This window comes from Camellia sinensis, chromosome 10, assembly GCF_055761805.1.
Source record: "Camellia sinensis isolate YWXY chromosome 10, ASM5576180v1, whole genome shotgun sequence".
Classification (NCBI taxonomy): Eukaryota; Viridiplantae; Streptophyta; class Magnoliopsida; order Ericales; family Theaceae; genus Camellia; species Camellia sinensis.
In genome coordinates, this window is record NC_138970.1 from 159,803,122 (window position 1) to 159,816,752 (window position 13,631).

Here is a 13,631-nt window from a genome sequence, read left to right on the forward strand (position 1 = left end):
ATATATATATATATATATATATTTGGGCAGCCTATATACACCATCATACAGTGTATTTTTTAAGGGTCCGACAAGACTCTGTAAACTGTCTCGACATTGATTCCGGTTAGTTTCTACAAGGGTCCAGCAAGACTCCGTAAACTGTCACAACAACTGTCACAACATTGTCTGCTACAACGGTCCGACATGACCCCATAAACTGTCTTCTACATCGGTCTGACACAACCATCCAGTGTCCTCTACAACGTTATGACACCACCATACAGTGTCTTCACCATCGGTCTGACACGACCATACAGTGTCTCCTATCCTCTTTTCTTTTATGTATTCGTCTATTTTCTTGTTTTGTTACTCTCTCCAAACTCAAGTTGGCTAGTTCCTATCCCCCTTGAGTTTGCGGGGGGCTGTTAAAACCTATCACCTACTTCACCCACTTAAACCTACTCCACTAAACCTAACCCACTACACCACTACCACCTCACCTACTCCACTAAACCTAACCCACTACACCACTACCACCTCCACTTCACCTACTCCTTACCTACTACACACTCACCCTCTTCTATATATAGGAATCATGAATCATTGTAATAAATATAACATTATATCAATCAATAATACAATCAATATCTATACAATTCTCTATTTCTCTTTATACATTAAAATTTCTACACAAATCCTTCTCAATACACACACTAAAAAAATAAATCCTAATATATTTGACTCACTACACACACCTATCATTCCACATATACCCCCAAATGTAAATCATACACACACACGCCCCCTCTCACACACACACCCGTCTGTCACCCCTCTCACACACACACCCATCTGAGAACCCCTCTCACACACACACACCCATCTCTCACACTCTCCACCGTTCCTCCCCAAAAGCTTCATCCATCCATCTGTGTCATTGAAGTATTGGCATTGACGGGCATTGAAGAGCATTGAAATCTTCACATTTTAGGTTAGTTTACACAGATTAGAATCTTCTCATTCCTATTTTATTTGTAATGTAGGGTTAATTTTTACCATTTTCCGTCCACCATTGTAAGTGATTGCCGTGTTTCCTCATTCGAAACAGGTTATTCGAATTTTTTGTTTTTGTTCGGCAATCTAGTTTCGAAAACAAAATAATATTCGGCATTAGAGTTCCGAATTTTCTGCTTCTATTCGGCACTATAGTTCCGAAAATATTTACTTGGTTCGGCTTTGAAGTGCCGAAAATAATTTTTTTTTTCAGTTTTCAACTTCCGCATAGTAGCTTTAATTTCGGACAACAACTTCCGAACAGAATAGGTATTTTCGGTTGTGAACTTCCGAACAAGTTTTTTTTTTTCCTTCTTAATTAAAACAGTTAATTAAAACACTTAATTATAACACTTATTATAATTTAAAACACTTATTATTTACACACACTCATTACACACACTCTCATTAATTTTACACACACTCTCTCATTATAATTTAAAACACTTATTATTTACACACACACTCATTACACACTCTCATTAATTTTACACACACACTCATTACACGCACACTTATAATTTAAAACACTCTCATTAATTTTACACACACTCTGTTTATTTACACACACACTCATTACACACACTTAGTATTTTTTGCAGATAATATGGATTCTAAATATCAACAACGTGTCCCACCTACTGCTTCAAATAGACAACGTCATGAATTGGATGTAGACCATGAACGGGGACGAGGGCGTGGGCGAGGACGAGGTCAAGGTCGTGGTCGAGGTCGTGATCCAGTTTCGGTAGAATATGATATTTCCAGTGCCAGTCAAAGTGGGGCCCGAAGCCAAAGACGAGTTGAAGGTTATGATATGCCTGACATTGCTGTGGAGGATACCTCTTTACCTGATTCTCCTCCTGTCCAGGAAGAGTACCTTACTCATGCTTTTCCAGGTAGACCGACTGATCCGTCAATACTGCGGAGTTTCAATAGTCATGTGGCTGCAGCTATTTGACACGGGGAGGTAAACATTCCTCAGTAAACTGAAATTCATTTGTATATGATTTTTTTTTTGTGTGTGTGTTGTATGGTAGTTTGTAATGAGATATCATTTGTGTTGTAGGAACGAGGGCCCCTAAAGTGTCATAATCACTCTTTCAAGATCCTTGCATGGCCATGGTGGTTAGTAGAGAACAACACCAGATTCAAAGCCATTATTGAGCAATTTGGACTGTCACAGTTAGCTCGTTGCACTTATCGGTTCGTCAACAAGCTTCTAATCTCCAGTTTTGTTGAGAGATGGCAACCTGAGACGAACACATTTCACATGACAGTTGGTGAGATGACCTTGACCCTGGATGATATTGCCACTATTCTTGGCCTTCCCATTGTAGGCAAATCAGTCAGCATACAAGATGTGACAGATCATCATGGAGTTACATTACTCGTTTATGGCTTGGGAATTACTGAACGTGCAGCACATGAAGAGGTTTCTTCTGCTGGTGGCAATTTAGTCAGGCTTGAATAGTTGCGAAGTCAATTTGCTGGTGTCACAGATTCAGACCCCGAGGAGGCTATATAGTGCGCTGCAAGAGCTTATTTGTTGTTTCTGTTGGGATGTACACTCTTCAATGACAAGAGTGGCGGCAGGGTTCCCGTTGTTTACCTCGGCTTGTTGATGGATTTGGGATCCATACATACTTATGCCTGGGGTGCTGCTGCATTAGCATTTTTATATAGACAGTTGGGGTTTGCTAACCGGTCTGGGGTTAAGCAGATAGGTGGTTATATGACTCTTTTGGAGGCGTGGATTTATGAGCACTTCCGAGCATTCCGACCTCATCAGAACATGGGCTACAATGAAGACATGCCACACGTGTACCATTAGGCATTTAGGAGAGAGGCGGGTTCCTCCATTGACCATTTGAAATCTTTTCGAGCCGAGCTTGACAGTTTAGTAGCTACTGATGTAAGTTTACTTATCCTGCGATAATTTTAACACTTCCATTTATCTTACCCTTTATGTACTTTAATGCAAAAACACTTTACGTTTACAGGTTATTTGGGATCCATACCACAGCTGTAGAGACCGACATCCATGTAACCCGGTTACGTTCTACCATGGATGCTTAAAGTGCTTAGACGTTGTCGAACCCTATCATCTAGATAGAGTTTTGAGGCAGTTTGGCAGGGTTCAAACCATCCCAGATGCACCGCTAGCTCCCAGTCGTGGTGCGCGAGGCAACATATCTGCACGATATACAATCATGTACAGATACTTGGATAGGATTTGGGAGGCTTGGGATAACCACGTGTTATCTGAGCAACGGAGGAGCACACCAGTTCGTTAGCCTTGGGAATGTGTACCGGGTTATATGGATTGGTATGAGAATATCACGCACCTATATGTCGAGCACACTGATGAACCGCGTGTCCATGACCATCAGGATTTCAGCGAACATGCGGATGTAATCTATTATCCTCTCTTATGCATATGTAACTTACTTTTTTTTCTGATATGTTCCCTAAAATGTGATATTCTTTTCAAATGCAGCGTATTGCACTTGCACTGCAGATTTCACATCCTATTATTGACGCTGGTTATCAAAAGGGGATTCGCCATCCTTATCAACTTTACCAGGCTATCGAGAGTATGACACATGTTCTTGAAGGTCAGCACATTGACGAAGCTGGACCTAGTTCTGCTAGAGGTCACTTTCCATCTTCGACATTGACATACAGTCGTAGGCCTAGGCGTAGGCATACAACTGATTCGTGACATGTTATTTTGTTACATGTTATTTTGTTAGTTGATGAATATTTTTTGGTGTTTTTTGTAAGATGACATTGTTGTAATGGTAACAGTGATTAATATTTTCTTATTAGAATGGAATGGCAACAATGGTATTGTAATGACATTTTATTATTAGAACGGAATGGTAACAATGGTCGTTGATTTTCTAAATGATATTTTCTTATTACAATGGAATGGTAACAATGGTCGATAACATTCAATCCACATTGCAAAACATAACACATCAACATAAAAAACACATCCATTAATTTCTTCCATAATTCTAACATTGTCAAATGCATACATGTGTCATGCGACATCAACAACATCAAAAGTCTCTCGAGTAGCTACATTATCATGAATAATGTCCTTGAAATGTTGAATGCGATGCACATATGCATCATCCCAGTCGACAGCGCAAGGGTGACGGTATTTTCTCCAATTAGTGGCAATAGGAGGAACTGGATGGCCTGGCTGCAACAAAACCTGCACCAAATACCAATTGACTTAGTGGTCATACCTCATAACTTCTTGTACATGCACAAACCCAATTGAAAAGTTTCTGTTATACCTGGACGAAATGATTTCCGTTGACAAACCCAATGGCAATCTCACGGCTATCAAGTTGAGGTACTGGCACTGTTCTAAGGGGTAAAAAGGTGAGACATTGCTGTAAAGACAAGTGGTATAACACAAGATTGTAGCATGATGCAACAAGATGCCTCATGTCTGGCATAGTCATCCAATGTGAGTATCCAGGACTATCTTCAAAGTATGACAATATGCTTGTCAATTCTTCAAACCTTTCATAGGACCCATAAAGTGTAATGTATTCCTCTTTGTGTGTGTGCAGCTCACCCAATAGGTCACGCCTAACTTGAGCCCAATCATCTTCTGTATGACCAATTGAAGCAGCTATAGCCCTGAAACCACAATTCCCATCTGCAGCTACATCCTTGACAAACTTAATGTATGGTTTCAACCCAGCAGGGAAAGCATCAACATATGCACCAGGTTTCACTGTTCTAGTAATGTATGCCTTCCCTTTCGGATTCACCTTCTCCTTCCCCTTAACAGGTCGCTTCTTCTTGGTTTGCAGAGTAGAAGCTAATGTAGTGATTTCAGTGTCCCTAGGTGAGAAGGAATCATGTCCAGATTGCACTAACTCAAATGCACACGGGTCACGACGGGTAGAAACATTGATCTTCTTATGATCCCGAGGACGTGTTTTGGGCTTCACCTCCGGCTCAACAAGAAAAGTGCTTCCCGGATAGACAATCTCTTTCAACTTCTTCAAAAGCTCCAACCGCATGGTTCTATCACTTTCATTAAACTTGTTCACAAACAACTCTACTTCTGCATGACAAGTCACCTCCGTTTCCTCTTCTTTCTTACATATGGAGATATGAAGTTGCCTCCACTATGAGTGTATGGTAGCAAGTGGTATAGGACGATCTTGTCTGATGTAGTCAGCAATCTCATGGGCGCAAGGTAAACCATGAGTGTGGCGAAGGACGCATCCACAAGCTTCAACATCAATACCAATGGAATTGGCTCTCTTACTCTCGACATGCAAATACTCCAATGCAGAGATAGACACATTATCCTGTAGCTCCCTGAATTGAGAAGGTTTAAATTGATGTTGCACAATAGTTAGACTTTTCTCAAATGAAGCCTTAATATCAGTGTGTTGCAACTCAAGCAGACTGTATATTTTCTCAAATGATGCTTGAAATGAGACTTGACATGAACCCAATTGTCTTTTAAGTTTTGCATGTGCACTCTCAGCCCTGTTCAATTCAATGTAAGTCAAAGTTAAAATCAAGTACATGGCACTTATTAATAACATATTGAAGAAAAGTAGTCTTACCGGTTCATTGTAACATTGCCACAATGCATACACGTGTCTGTCCATGCCGCCACAAATTTGTCCTTGTAGGGAACCAACCAAGTATCCATGACGTATTTGACTGCATCAGGATAACTACTGAATTCCTTAAGTAATGATTTAAGACGCTCCTCGTATTGAATTTCAGAAGATGAATACACTACAGAGTTCCACTCATGGTTGAACTTCTCCCATTTTTGCTGTGTCTCAAACATTTTCTTGCATTTGGTCAACACATTCTTACTGATATGCCAACGACATAATAAATGTCTGGCACTCGGGAATATCTTTTGTGTGGCATTCATCAAGGCTAGCTCTCTGTCAGTAACAATAACTGTTGGCACAACAAACCCATCCATGACATCACGCTATGTAGCTAACACCCACGTATAGGTATCGACCCTCTCATACTGTAAGTATGCAAAAGCTATAGAGAATGTCATTTCAGTTGATGTCACTCCTACAATTTCAAGAAGAGGAAGCCGATATCTGTTGGTTTTATATGTGCAATCCATAATTAATATACGTGGGAAAGACCGAAATAAGTCCAAACTGATAGGATGTGCCCAAAACAAGTCTGTCACAGTCATCGTGGACTCTTCAGACCGATGGCGCTCAATGTAATTATACTTGGCCAATTCACCCAATAAGTGTTGCATCTGTGATCTTCCAGCTCTCTGTACCACCCTGTTTCGATGGCGTACAATGTAAATGGTTTTAAGTGTGCTTACATTGAAGGCATCTCGCTGTTTCAAGGTTACTAGGATTTCTTTTGGCCTAACCATGCTCTTTGACATATCCATTAACAATGCTTTCTCATCCTTTGATAGCCTCCCCGCATAAGAATGTCCCTCGAGGTGCTCCGCAGGTGGATGATTATGCAATCCGCATACTATGGTCAATGTCCATTCATCATGTGTGGTAAACCTGTGAGCCCTCATATCAAAAGGACAACCACACTTCTTCGTACCGGTTATTCTTGCTGTATTGTTGCCATCATGTTTTAACTTCTTTGTTGCTCTATATTGGCCACTCCTGTCACAAGAAAAATACATCCTGGGTCTTTTTTTCCCTCCACCATAGTCTGATATTTTGATTACAATGACCAAACCATTTCTCTTTCCAACTTCACGTACCCAGTTGAGCAATTCATCCTTACTTTTGAATACCTACAAAGTTAAATAAATATTATCAAACATTTACATTTGGTGAGCAATTCGAAACATAATCGTTATAATTTCGTAGACTAAATCTGTTCAGTTGTGAATTGAGTGGTGTAATCTAACACAAAATCCGCGCAAACCTAACTTCCTTGAGTTGACACATATTCCTGCATGTTTTGTATAACATTACAAATTTTTAATGGCATTATAAAGATTAATTTGCAATTTGAAACTGTAAATTTGGTATGCAGTTTGCAAATTTGGAATATAAAATGGAAAAAAAAAATTACTTCATTCGGAAGTAGTTGTCCGATTTTTTTTTAAAATTTCGGAAGTTGAATGTTGTAAAAGTTACCTTTGTTCGGATAACAACTTCCGAATTTAAATATGTTGTTCGGACAACAACTTCCGAAATTTATTACTTTGTTCGGACATCAACTTCCGAAAATACATAATTATTTCGGTAGTAGATTTCCGAACCAAATAACACAATTCAGCTCTGGTTATCCGAACGACACTGGGAAAAAAAAAATTTTAACTCACATTTCCTTCGCTCTGCTTCACATGAACACTTATTTGTTGATTTTCAGAAGGCAAATCCTCCATAACAATGATGTTTTCCCTACGAATGACGAAGGTTGATGAACTTGGAAATGCCAAAGCCCTTTGGTTTCACTTCTACCTCAATGAACATCATATACAGAAATTGATGGAAGAAGCTATGAATGAGCATCCACAAGCTACACACACGATGCAACAGATGTGAACTCTGAGGTGTGCATTGAGATGTTTTCAATTAACAATGGTGTCTAAAATAGTAATTTCACTTAGGGATAAAATTGTAATAAAATTAAATATCATTAAGTGTGTGTATTGAGGGGATTAGGTGTGTGTATATAGAAGCTCCCATTAGGGATGCTGCTGCACGTCTGCTGCGAGATTAAATGACATCATTTTCTACTGCACTTCTTTCAATTTTATTTCTCAACTCTTTCTACTGAACCTCTCAGTTAGACTAAATAAAGTATAAGTGTAATGTTTAAAAAAAAAAAAATTGTTATATTTTTTATATAATTACATTGACAATTTTTAAGATTTTAATTTACATAACATTTAAGTTATTTTTCATCAATAATTCTTTAATTGTACGAATGAAAAAAAAAATGTTATCATCTCTTATCTACTCAAATATATATTTACTTTTATTCATTTCAATATGTAGACACCATCTATTAAAATATAAAAATTGAGGAAATTTATGTTAGAAGAAATAATATTTCAGTGGGACAATCACAAAGTAATTGTACATGATTTTTTAAATTTTTTGGTGCAAGTTTGGCACATAAAAAATAATTGCACCAAAATATTTAGGGTAAATTACACTAACACCCCCTGAGGTTATTTTTATTACGGTTCCTCTTCTCACATTTGGAAAAATTACACTGACCCCCTTGTCAGTGTAATTATTTGACGGTATTAACTTTTAAGTTAAAATGACATGTTTAACCTTTACATATACTTTAAAGGGTAAATTACATTGACACCTCCTGAGGATTCAATTTAATACAGATCCTCCTCTGATATTTAAAAAAACTAATTTAATAAAAATAAATATAAAGAAATATATTTAATTTGTAAAAAATTATTTCTAACCACTCGAAAGATAAAAGTTATATAAAAATGATAATTATTTTTTATATTTTATTTCTTAACCAAATTAATTTTTAATTTAAAAAAAAATTCTAAAAATCAAACTATATATAGCCTAAAAATCTTTTAATAAGTTATTTCTTACGTTGGTAACTTATTTAATTATTTGTTAATTTTACGACATTTTTACTATCTGAGGCCTGTTTGATAATTATTTCATTTTTCAGTTTTCAATTTATATTTACAAAAATTTTAAAAACTGTCATACAAACTTGTTTGATAATTTTTTGGTTTGTAAATGGTTGTCTCAGTTTGTAAATTTGAGGAAAAAACGTAAATTTAAAAAATAAGTTTGCATTGATTTTTAAATAGAAATTTAAAAATTTGACTAACAATTTTTTTTTCAAATAATTTTTTTCCAATTAATTTTTTTTTGAATTAATTTTTTTTTCAACTAATACTAACCGATGGGGCAAAATGCTACTTTAAACCTTGGGGAGGGGATTGTAATTTCTAAAATATGAGAGCTGTCAATGTAATTTACTTAGTGAGGGTAAAATTGGTATTTAAAAAAATTAAATTGCTGACATTAGCAAAAACTGTTAGTTGACTTAACAGTCAACTAATTGAAGGAGTAATCTGTAATGAAACTTTAAACCTCATGAAGGGAAATGTAATTTCCAAAAGGTGCATGTGATAACCCTGTTCCGTATTATGCTAATTGGTCCCTATTATGAATATGATTATGTGTTTGATATGTTTATGTGTACCATTTATGTGAAAATATGTGGTTTTGAATTTCTATCTGTTCACCGTAGGAATATTTGTTTGATTATCTGCTTTGGGAATTAAATTGAAGGCCCTATCGGTCACGAAACCCGAAATTGACTACGCCATTGTGATTAACGTAATTTTTAGAGCCTACGGTGAAATTTAATTGGAAATTGATTCGGATCAGAATAATTAAATTCAGAACGATTAATTAAGTACCCAATTATTTAATATTGATATTTTTGATTAGTGGGACTTACCTTAAGGGCACTATACATTCAATATCTCTCTTTTATTTCATTTGACTGATTTTGGGCTCCTTAGGGAGTGAGAGAACCGAATTAGAGAGGGAAAGTGTAGGAGATTGAAGATTTCTCAAGAAGCTTGAAGATTTTGGAGTGTAACTCAAGAATTAAGCATAAGTTTGGAAGATTAAAGCTCCTAGGTGAGTAATCAACCCTTAATTCATGAGTTTAATGTTGTGATTTTGTGAATTCAAGTTGGTTGGTGATCAAGAAATGGAATTGTGTTGTATTTGATGAATTTGAAGTCCATGTATGCATGCATGTAGAGAATTGCTATGAAATTACATAATCTAGCATGTAATATGTGAATCGTGAAGAATTGAGCATTGGAGCATACATGCAAGCATGGTTTTGTTAATTTTCATGTTTATGAGCGTCATTGGTGCTATTTGAAATGGAAATGAGGTAAAAAATGGACATGCATGTTGATTTATGGAAGATATGAAGCCTATGTAAAGTTTGAATGCATGAACCTTGAGTTTACATAGAAATGTTGATTAATTTGGAAGAATTGGGCCATGATTTTGAGCAATTGACCTCACCTTGCTTATATACTCATGTTATATAATGTGTTTGCATGCTTTGGAACCAAATTTTTGGGTTTTGAACCTTGGAAGGTCGAAATTGTGCTCAAGAACAATTCTGGGTTTTCCCAGAATTTATGATGTCCGCTCGAGCGTGGCAATCTTCGCTCGAGCGGGGAATACGTGCTCCCAGAACTTTCTGCAGACATGGCATCCGCTCGAGCGAGAGAGTTCATGCTCGAGCGGGGAGCTATGCAGGATAACCTTCCGCTCGAGCGTCCGAGTTCGCGCTCGAGCGTAGAATTGATGTAACCAGGACTTTTTCAGACCTATTGGGTCCGCTCGAGCGGGGAAGTCCACGCTTGAGCGGGGACCCTATTTTCTGAAATTTTGAAAGTGCATTCTATGTTTCGTTTTCCGTTCCCTTTCACTTCTAAGTACTCTTAGGCATGCGCTAAACTTTGTAAATGAGATAAGAAGATAAGAATGAACCTTAAAGAGGAATATGTGAATTAAATAACGGATTGAATCGGTTGTGACCCATATGTGTTATGTGATGTGTAGGGTCAAACTCCAGGGCAAATCAACCAGCCGATCAATGTGAGTAATATCGATATTTGGAAGCTTGTCATTTGTCCAATTACTTATTTTCTTATAAGCCTTATGCCTTATGATTTGCTAGTTTGAATTGTGGACAAATGTCTGATAAGAATGAATGGGCCCGAGGCTGTTTTGACAAGAAAGAATGGATGGACCAAAGGCCGTTTTGACATGAATGGATGGGCCAAAGGCCGTTTTGACAAGAATGAATGAATGGGCCAGAGGCCGTTTTGACATGAATGAATGGGCCAAAGGCCGTTTTGACAAGAATGAATGAATGGGCCAGAGGTCGTTTTGACACGAATGAATGAATGGGCCAGAGGCCGTTTCGACATGAATAAATGAATGGGCCAAAGGCTAGTTTGATACGAATAAATAAATGGGCCAAAGGCCAGTATGTTTGAAACCACAGTCACTTGACTTAAATTGTGTATATAAATGTTAAATAAAAAATGTGAATTGGGGTCCAAGGCCGTTCGGAGTATGTTGTTCTACATAGCTTTTGTATCTTCTTATTTGATATTATTCACTGGGCTATCGCTCACGCTCATTCATGTGTTTGTAGGTGAGCCAAAAGAGGTCCAGACCCAGCCGCAGTGAAGTCTGTGTGGAACAACCGAGTTTTGGAGAGTCAGCCCTAGTGTCTCACGCACGAGACTCGTCTTCGCCTTTCTGCTATGCTATGTTATTTTTGTCATGTTGGCGAGGACTTTGCATATGTTTGTATATAGTTTTCATGGGTTGACTTAGACTTATATGATCCTGTATGTACCGAACCTCGTGTGGTACATATTTTGTTGTGAGTTATTAATATACATATATATGGTTTGTTATGATGTGCCATGTAAGCACAGCTCTATGGACAAAGTTTTAAATTGCTTCCGTTTGGCCCCCATTAACTCTGTTAAAATACGTTGGTTTGGTTCGAGGTAGTAGGTAATCTCATGATTACTGGTCGGTTATGTCCTTAAACCACGGGGGCAGGTTCGGGTCATGACAGAGTGATATCAAAGCACGAGTTCATAACTCACACACTTGTCCAAAAGAGCAACAAGCGTCTAGAAAAGATCTAGGATGCATTCATGTGATAAGTATGAATCTGAAAGCATCAAGAATACGCTTAAATGTTTAATGTGAACGATCATGTGTTATAAGTTTGTGATTCGCTTGCATTACAAATTATTTGAATACGTATGCTCTTTAGTATATACATACCTGTGAATCTTTGTATAAAGTATAATGCAAGCTTAATCAGATGGTGAGAACATGCGATTATATAAGATATGAATTGTTGCACTAATGTGTACAATAAGTTTGTTTTGTTATAATGCACATACATGAACATAGGAATCATGAAAAGTTACATATGTGCATTCGATTTGGAAATGAGTGTTTATGTGGAATATGATTTGAGTATATAAATACTGAGTAAACGTTCAGTATGCGATATCTGATAATTATGCAATCATCTGTTACGTATGTGATTAATTATGCCTGGATGATACGTAAAATGAGAATATAACGACGTGTCTATGTGCGAATGCACCTATGTGTATTTGTGTTTAATTCTGTATTGGGCATTCCTTATTTGGCATGGCTTAATAAGAATTTGTGTAGATCATGGATAAGGTAAGGGCATACGAGTTAGCAGACTCTTCCACAGCCTGACTTGATAGACTGGAAAGAACAGTACAAGAAATGGCAAAGATCTTAAGACAGCAGTATCAGTTGCCGCTACGGCAAGAACCTTTGCCACCACCAGTGCAAGGGCACCAAGTGAATGTGTTGGAAGTCACAAAATATGTTGAGGTGCTAGACCGAACACTAACGACCAAAGCTAATATGAACCGATCTTCTGAGTGGAAAAGCAAGAGACAAGGCTTTTTCTCAAAGAAGAGGTCATTTAAAAAGCAAAATACGGGATCATCGCACACTTCAAACTCTGCAAGGAATACAGCACCGACATGTAATGAATGTGGTAAGAAACTCTAAGGAGTTTGTTATCGAATTTCTGGAGCTTGTTATAGGTGTGGTAAAATGGACCATATGGTAAGGAACTGTCCCCGAACTGAACAAAATGTGGATAAATCTTCTGCCTCAGCTAGATTCGTACCAATGATAGGAATTGCTAACCAGGATAGAGTAATCACACTCATCCCAAAAAGCGCTCAGAATATTGTGACCATTATTCCAGGTATTTATACTTTCTATAAACGAATACTTATGTGTTGATTGATTCTGAATTGGTACATGCGTACATCCTTGCTTGGGATATTATTTGATTCGGGTCGGCACATTCTTTCATATCTGCTACATGTGTGTCTAGATTGGTTAGACCCACAAGATCGAGACCGTATTCATTGAAGGTATATGCTCCATTTGGGAAAATTGTGAAATACGTATGGGGATATTGATTGACTCTGTACATGCACATGTACATCTAAACCTATGCTTAGGGTGATTTGTTATATTATTGCCTTCAAATGAATAAACCACTGGAATTATGACTCTGTGATTGTGTGACTGAGTTGAGCACCCCAAATGATGAACTCTATAATTGTGAGACCATGTATTTTGATTGGCAGAAAATTGACTGGGCTATGTGACTATATTGGGCTTAACTCGTAAACCTGTGGTTTGTGACTAATTTGGAACTTTTGCGTAACAGACCCTATCTGATGTGCAACCAAGGAACTTTCTTTAATGTGTTACTGTGTACCATGTGCTTGCATCTAAGACTTATTTGAGAACTGCTATATTGATTATGATACATACCTCTTGATATGAACAACCACATACATATGCAACTACACCTGAACTTATGTGGGCAATGCCATATTGTGCATGATTTGAAATACTTTGATATGAACGGATGTGATGAATGACTCCGATATGAGGACTGATGAACTTAGAACAGTTGTGAAACTATCAACCATGTACCTAAGCAAACGAAGT

The 13,631-nt window shown here is 37.5% G+C and overlaps 3 protein-coding genes and 1 long non-coding RNA gene across 4 annotated transcripts; all 4 read right to left on the reverse strand.

The window, feature by feature from the left end:
- Positions 1-335: 335 nt before the first annotated feature.
- LOC145801398 (uncharacterized) lies at positions 336-668 on the reverse strand. Its single transcript, XR_014342811.1, has 2 exons — positions 483-668; positions 336-440 (listed from the first exon to the last, which is right to left on the reverse strand). It is a non-coding gene; the product is annotated as an uncharacterized LOC145801398 (long non-coding RNA).
- Positions 669-4,084: 3,416 nt separating this feature from the next.
- LOC114298949 (uncharacterized) lies at positions 4,085-5,087 on the reverse strand. The gene is made up of 2 exons (XM_082890556.1): positions 4,347-5,087; positions 4,085-4,261 (listed from the first exon to the last, which is right to left on the reverse strand). Exons 1-2 carry the CDS (start codon positions 5,085-5,087, stop codon positions 4,085-4,087), a joined length of 918 nt encoding a protein of 305 aa, XP_082746682.1.
- A 108-nt stretch (positions 5,088-5,195) lies between these two features.
- LOC145800812 (uncharacterized) lies at positions 5,196-6,022 on the reverse strand. The gene is made up of 2 exons (XM_082890557.1): positions 5,646-6,022; positions 5,196-5,565 (listed from the first exon to the last, which is right to left on the reverse strand). Exons 1-2 carry the CDS (start codon positions 6,020-6,022, stop codon positions 5,196-5,198), a joined length of 747 nt encoding a protein of 248 aa, XP_082746683.1.
- A 9-nt stretch (positions 6,023-6,031) lies between these two features.
- On the reverse strand, positions 6,032-6,718 carry LOC145800813 (PKS-NRPS hybrid synthetase cheA-like). Its single transcript, XM_082890558.1, has one exon. The coding sequence runs from the start codon at positions 6,716-6,718 to the stop codon at positions 6,032-6,034; it is 687 nt and encodes a 228-aa protein (XP_082746684.1).
- Positions 6,719-13,631: the final 6,913 nt, after the last annotated feature.

What these genes read in the sequence shown, in the direction of transcription:
- LOC145800812 (XM_082890557.1), bottom strand. Translation starts at nt 6,022, where the DNA reads ATGGATGGGTTTGTTGTGCCAACAGTTATTGTTACTGACAGAGAGCTA. An exon ending in GGCAATGTTACAATGAACCG is followed by an intron (nt 5,566 to 5,645) that starts GTAAGACTACTT and finishes TGAATTGAACAG; the next exon opens with GGCTGAGAGTGCACATGCAA.
- LOC145800813 (XM_082890558.1), bottom strand. Translation starts at nt 6,718, where the DNA reads ATGTATTTTTCTTGTGACAGGAGTGGCCAATATAGAGCAACAAAGAAG.
- LOC114298949 (XM_082890556.1), bottom strand. Translation starts at nt 5,087, where the DNA reads ATGCGGTTGGAGCTTTTGAAGAAGTTGAAAGAGATTGTCTATCCGGGA. An exon ending in ACGGAAATCATTTCGTCCAG is followed by an intron (nt 4,262 to 4,346) that starts GTATAACAGAAA and finishes TATTTGGTGCAG; the next exon opens with GTTTTGTTGCAGCCAGGCCA.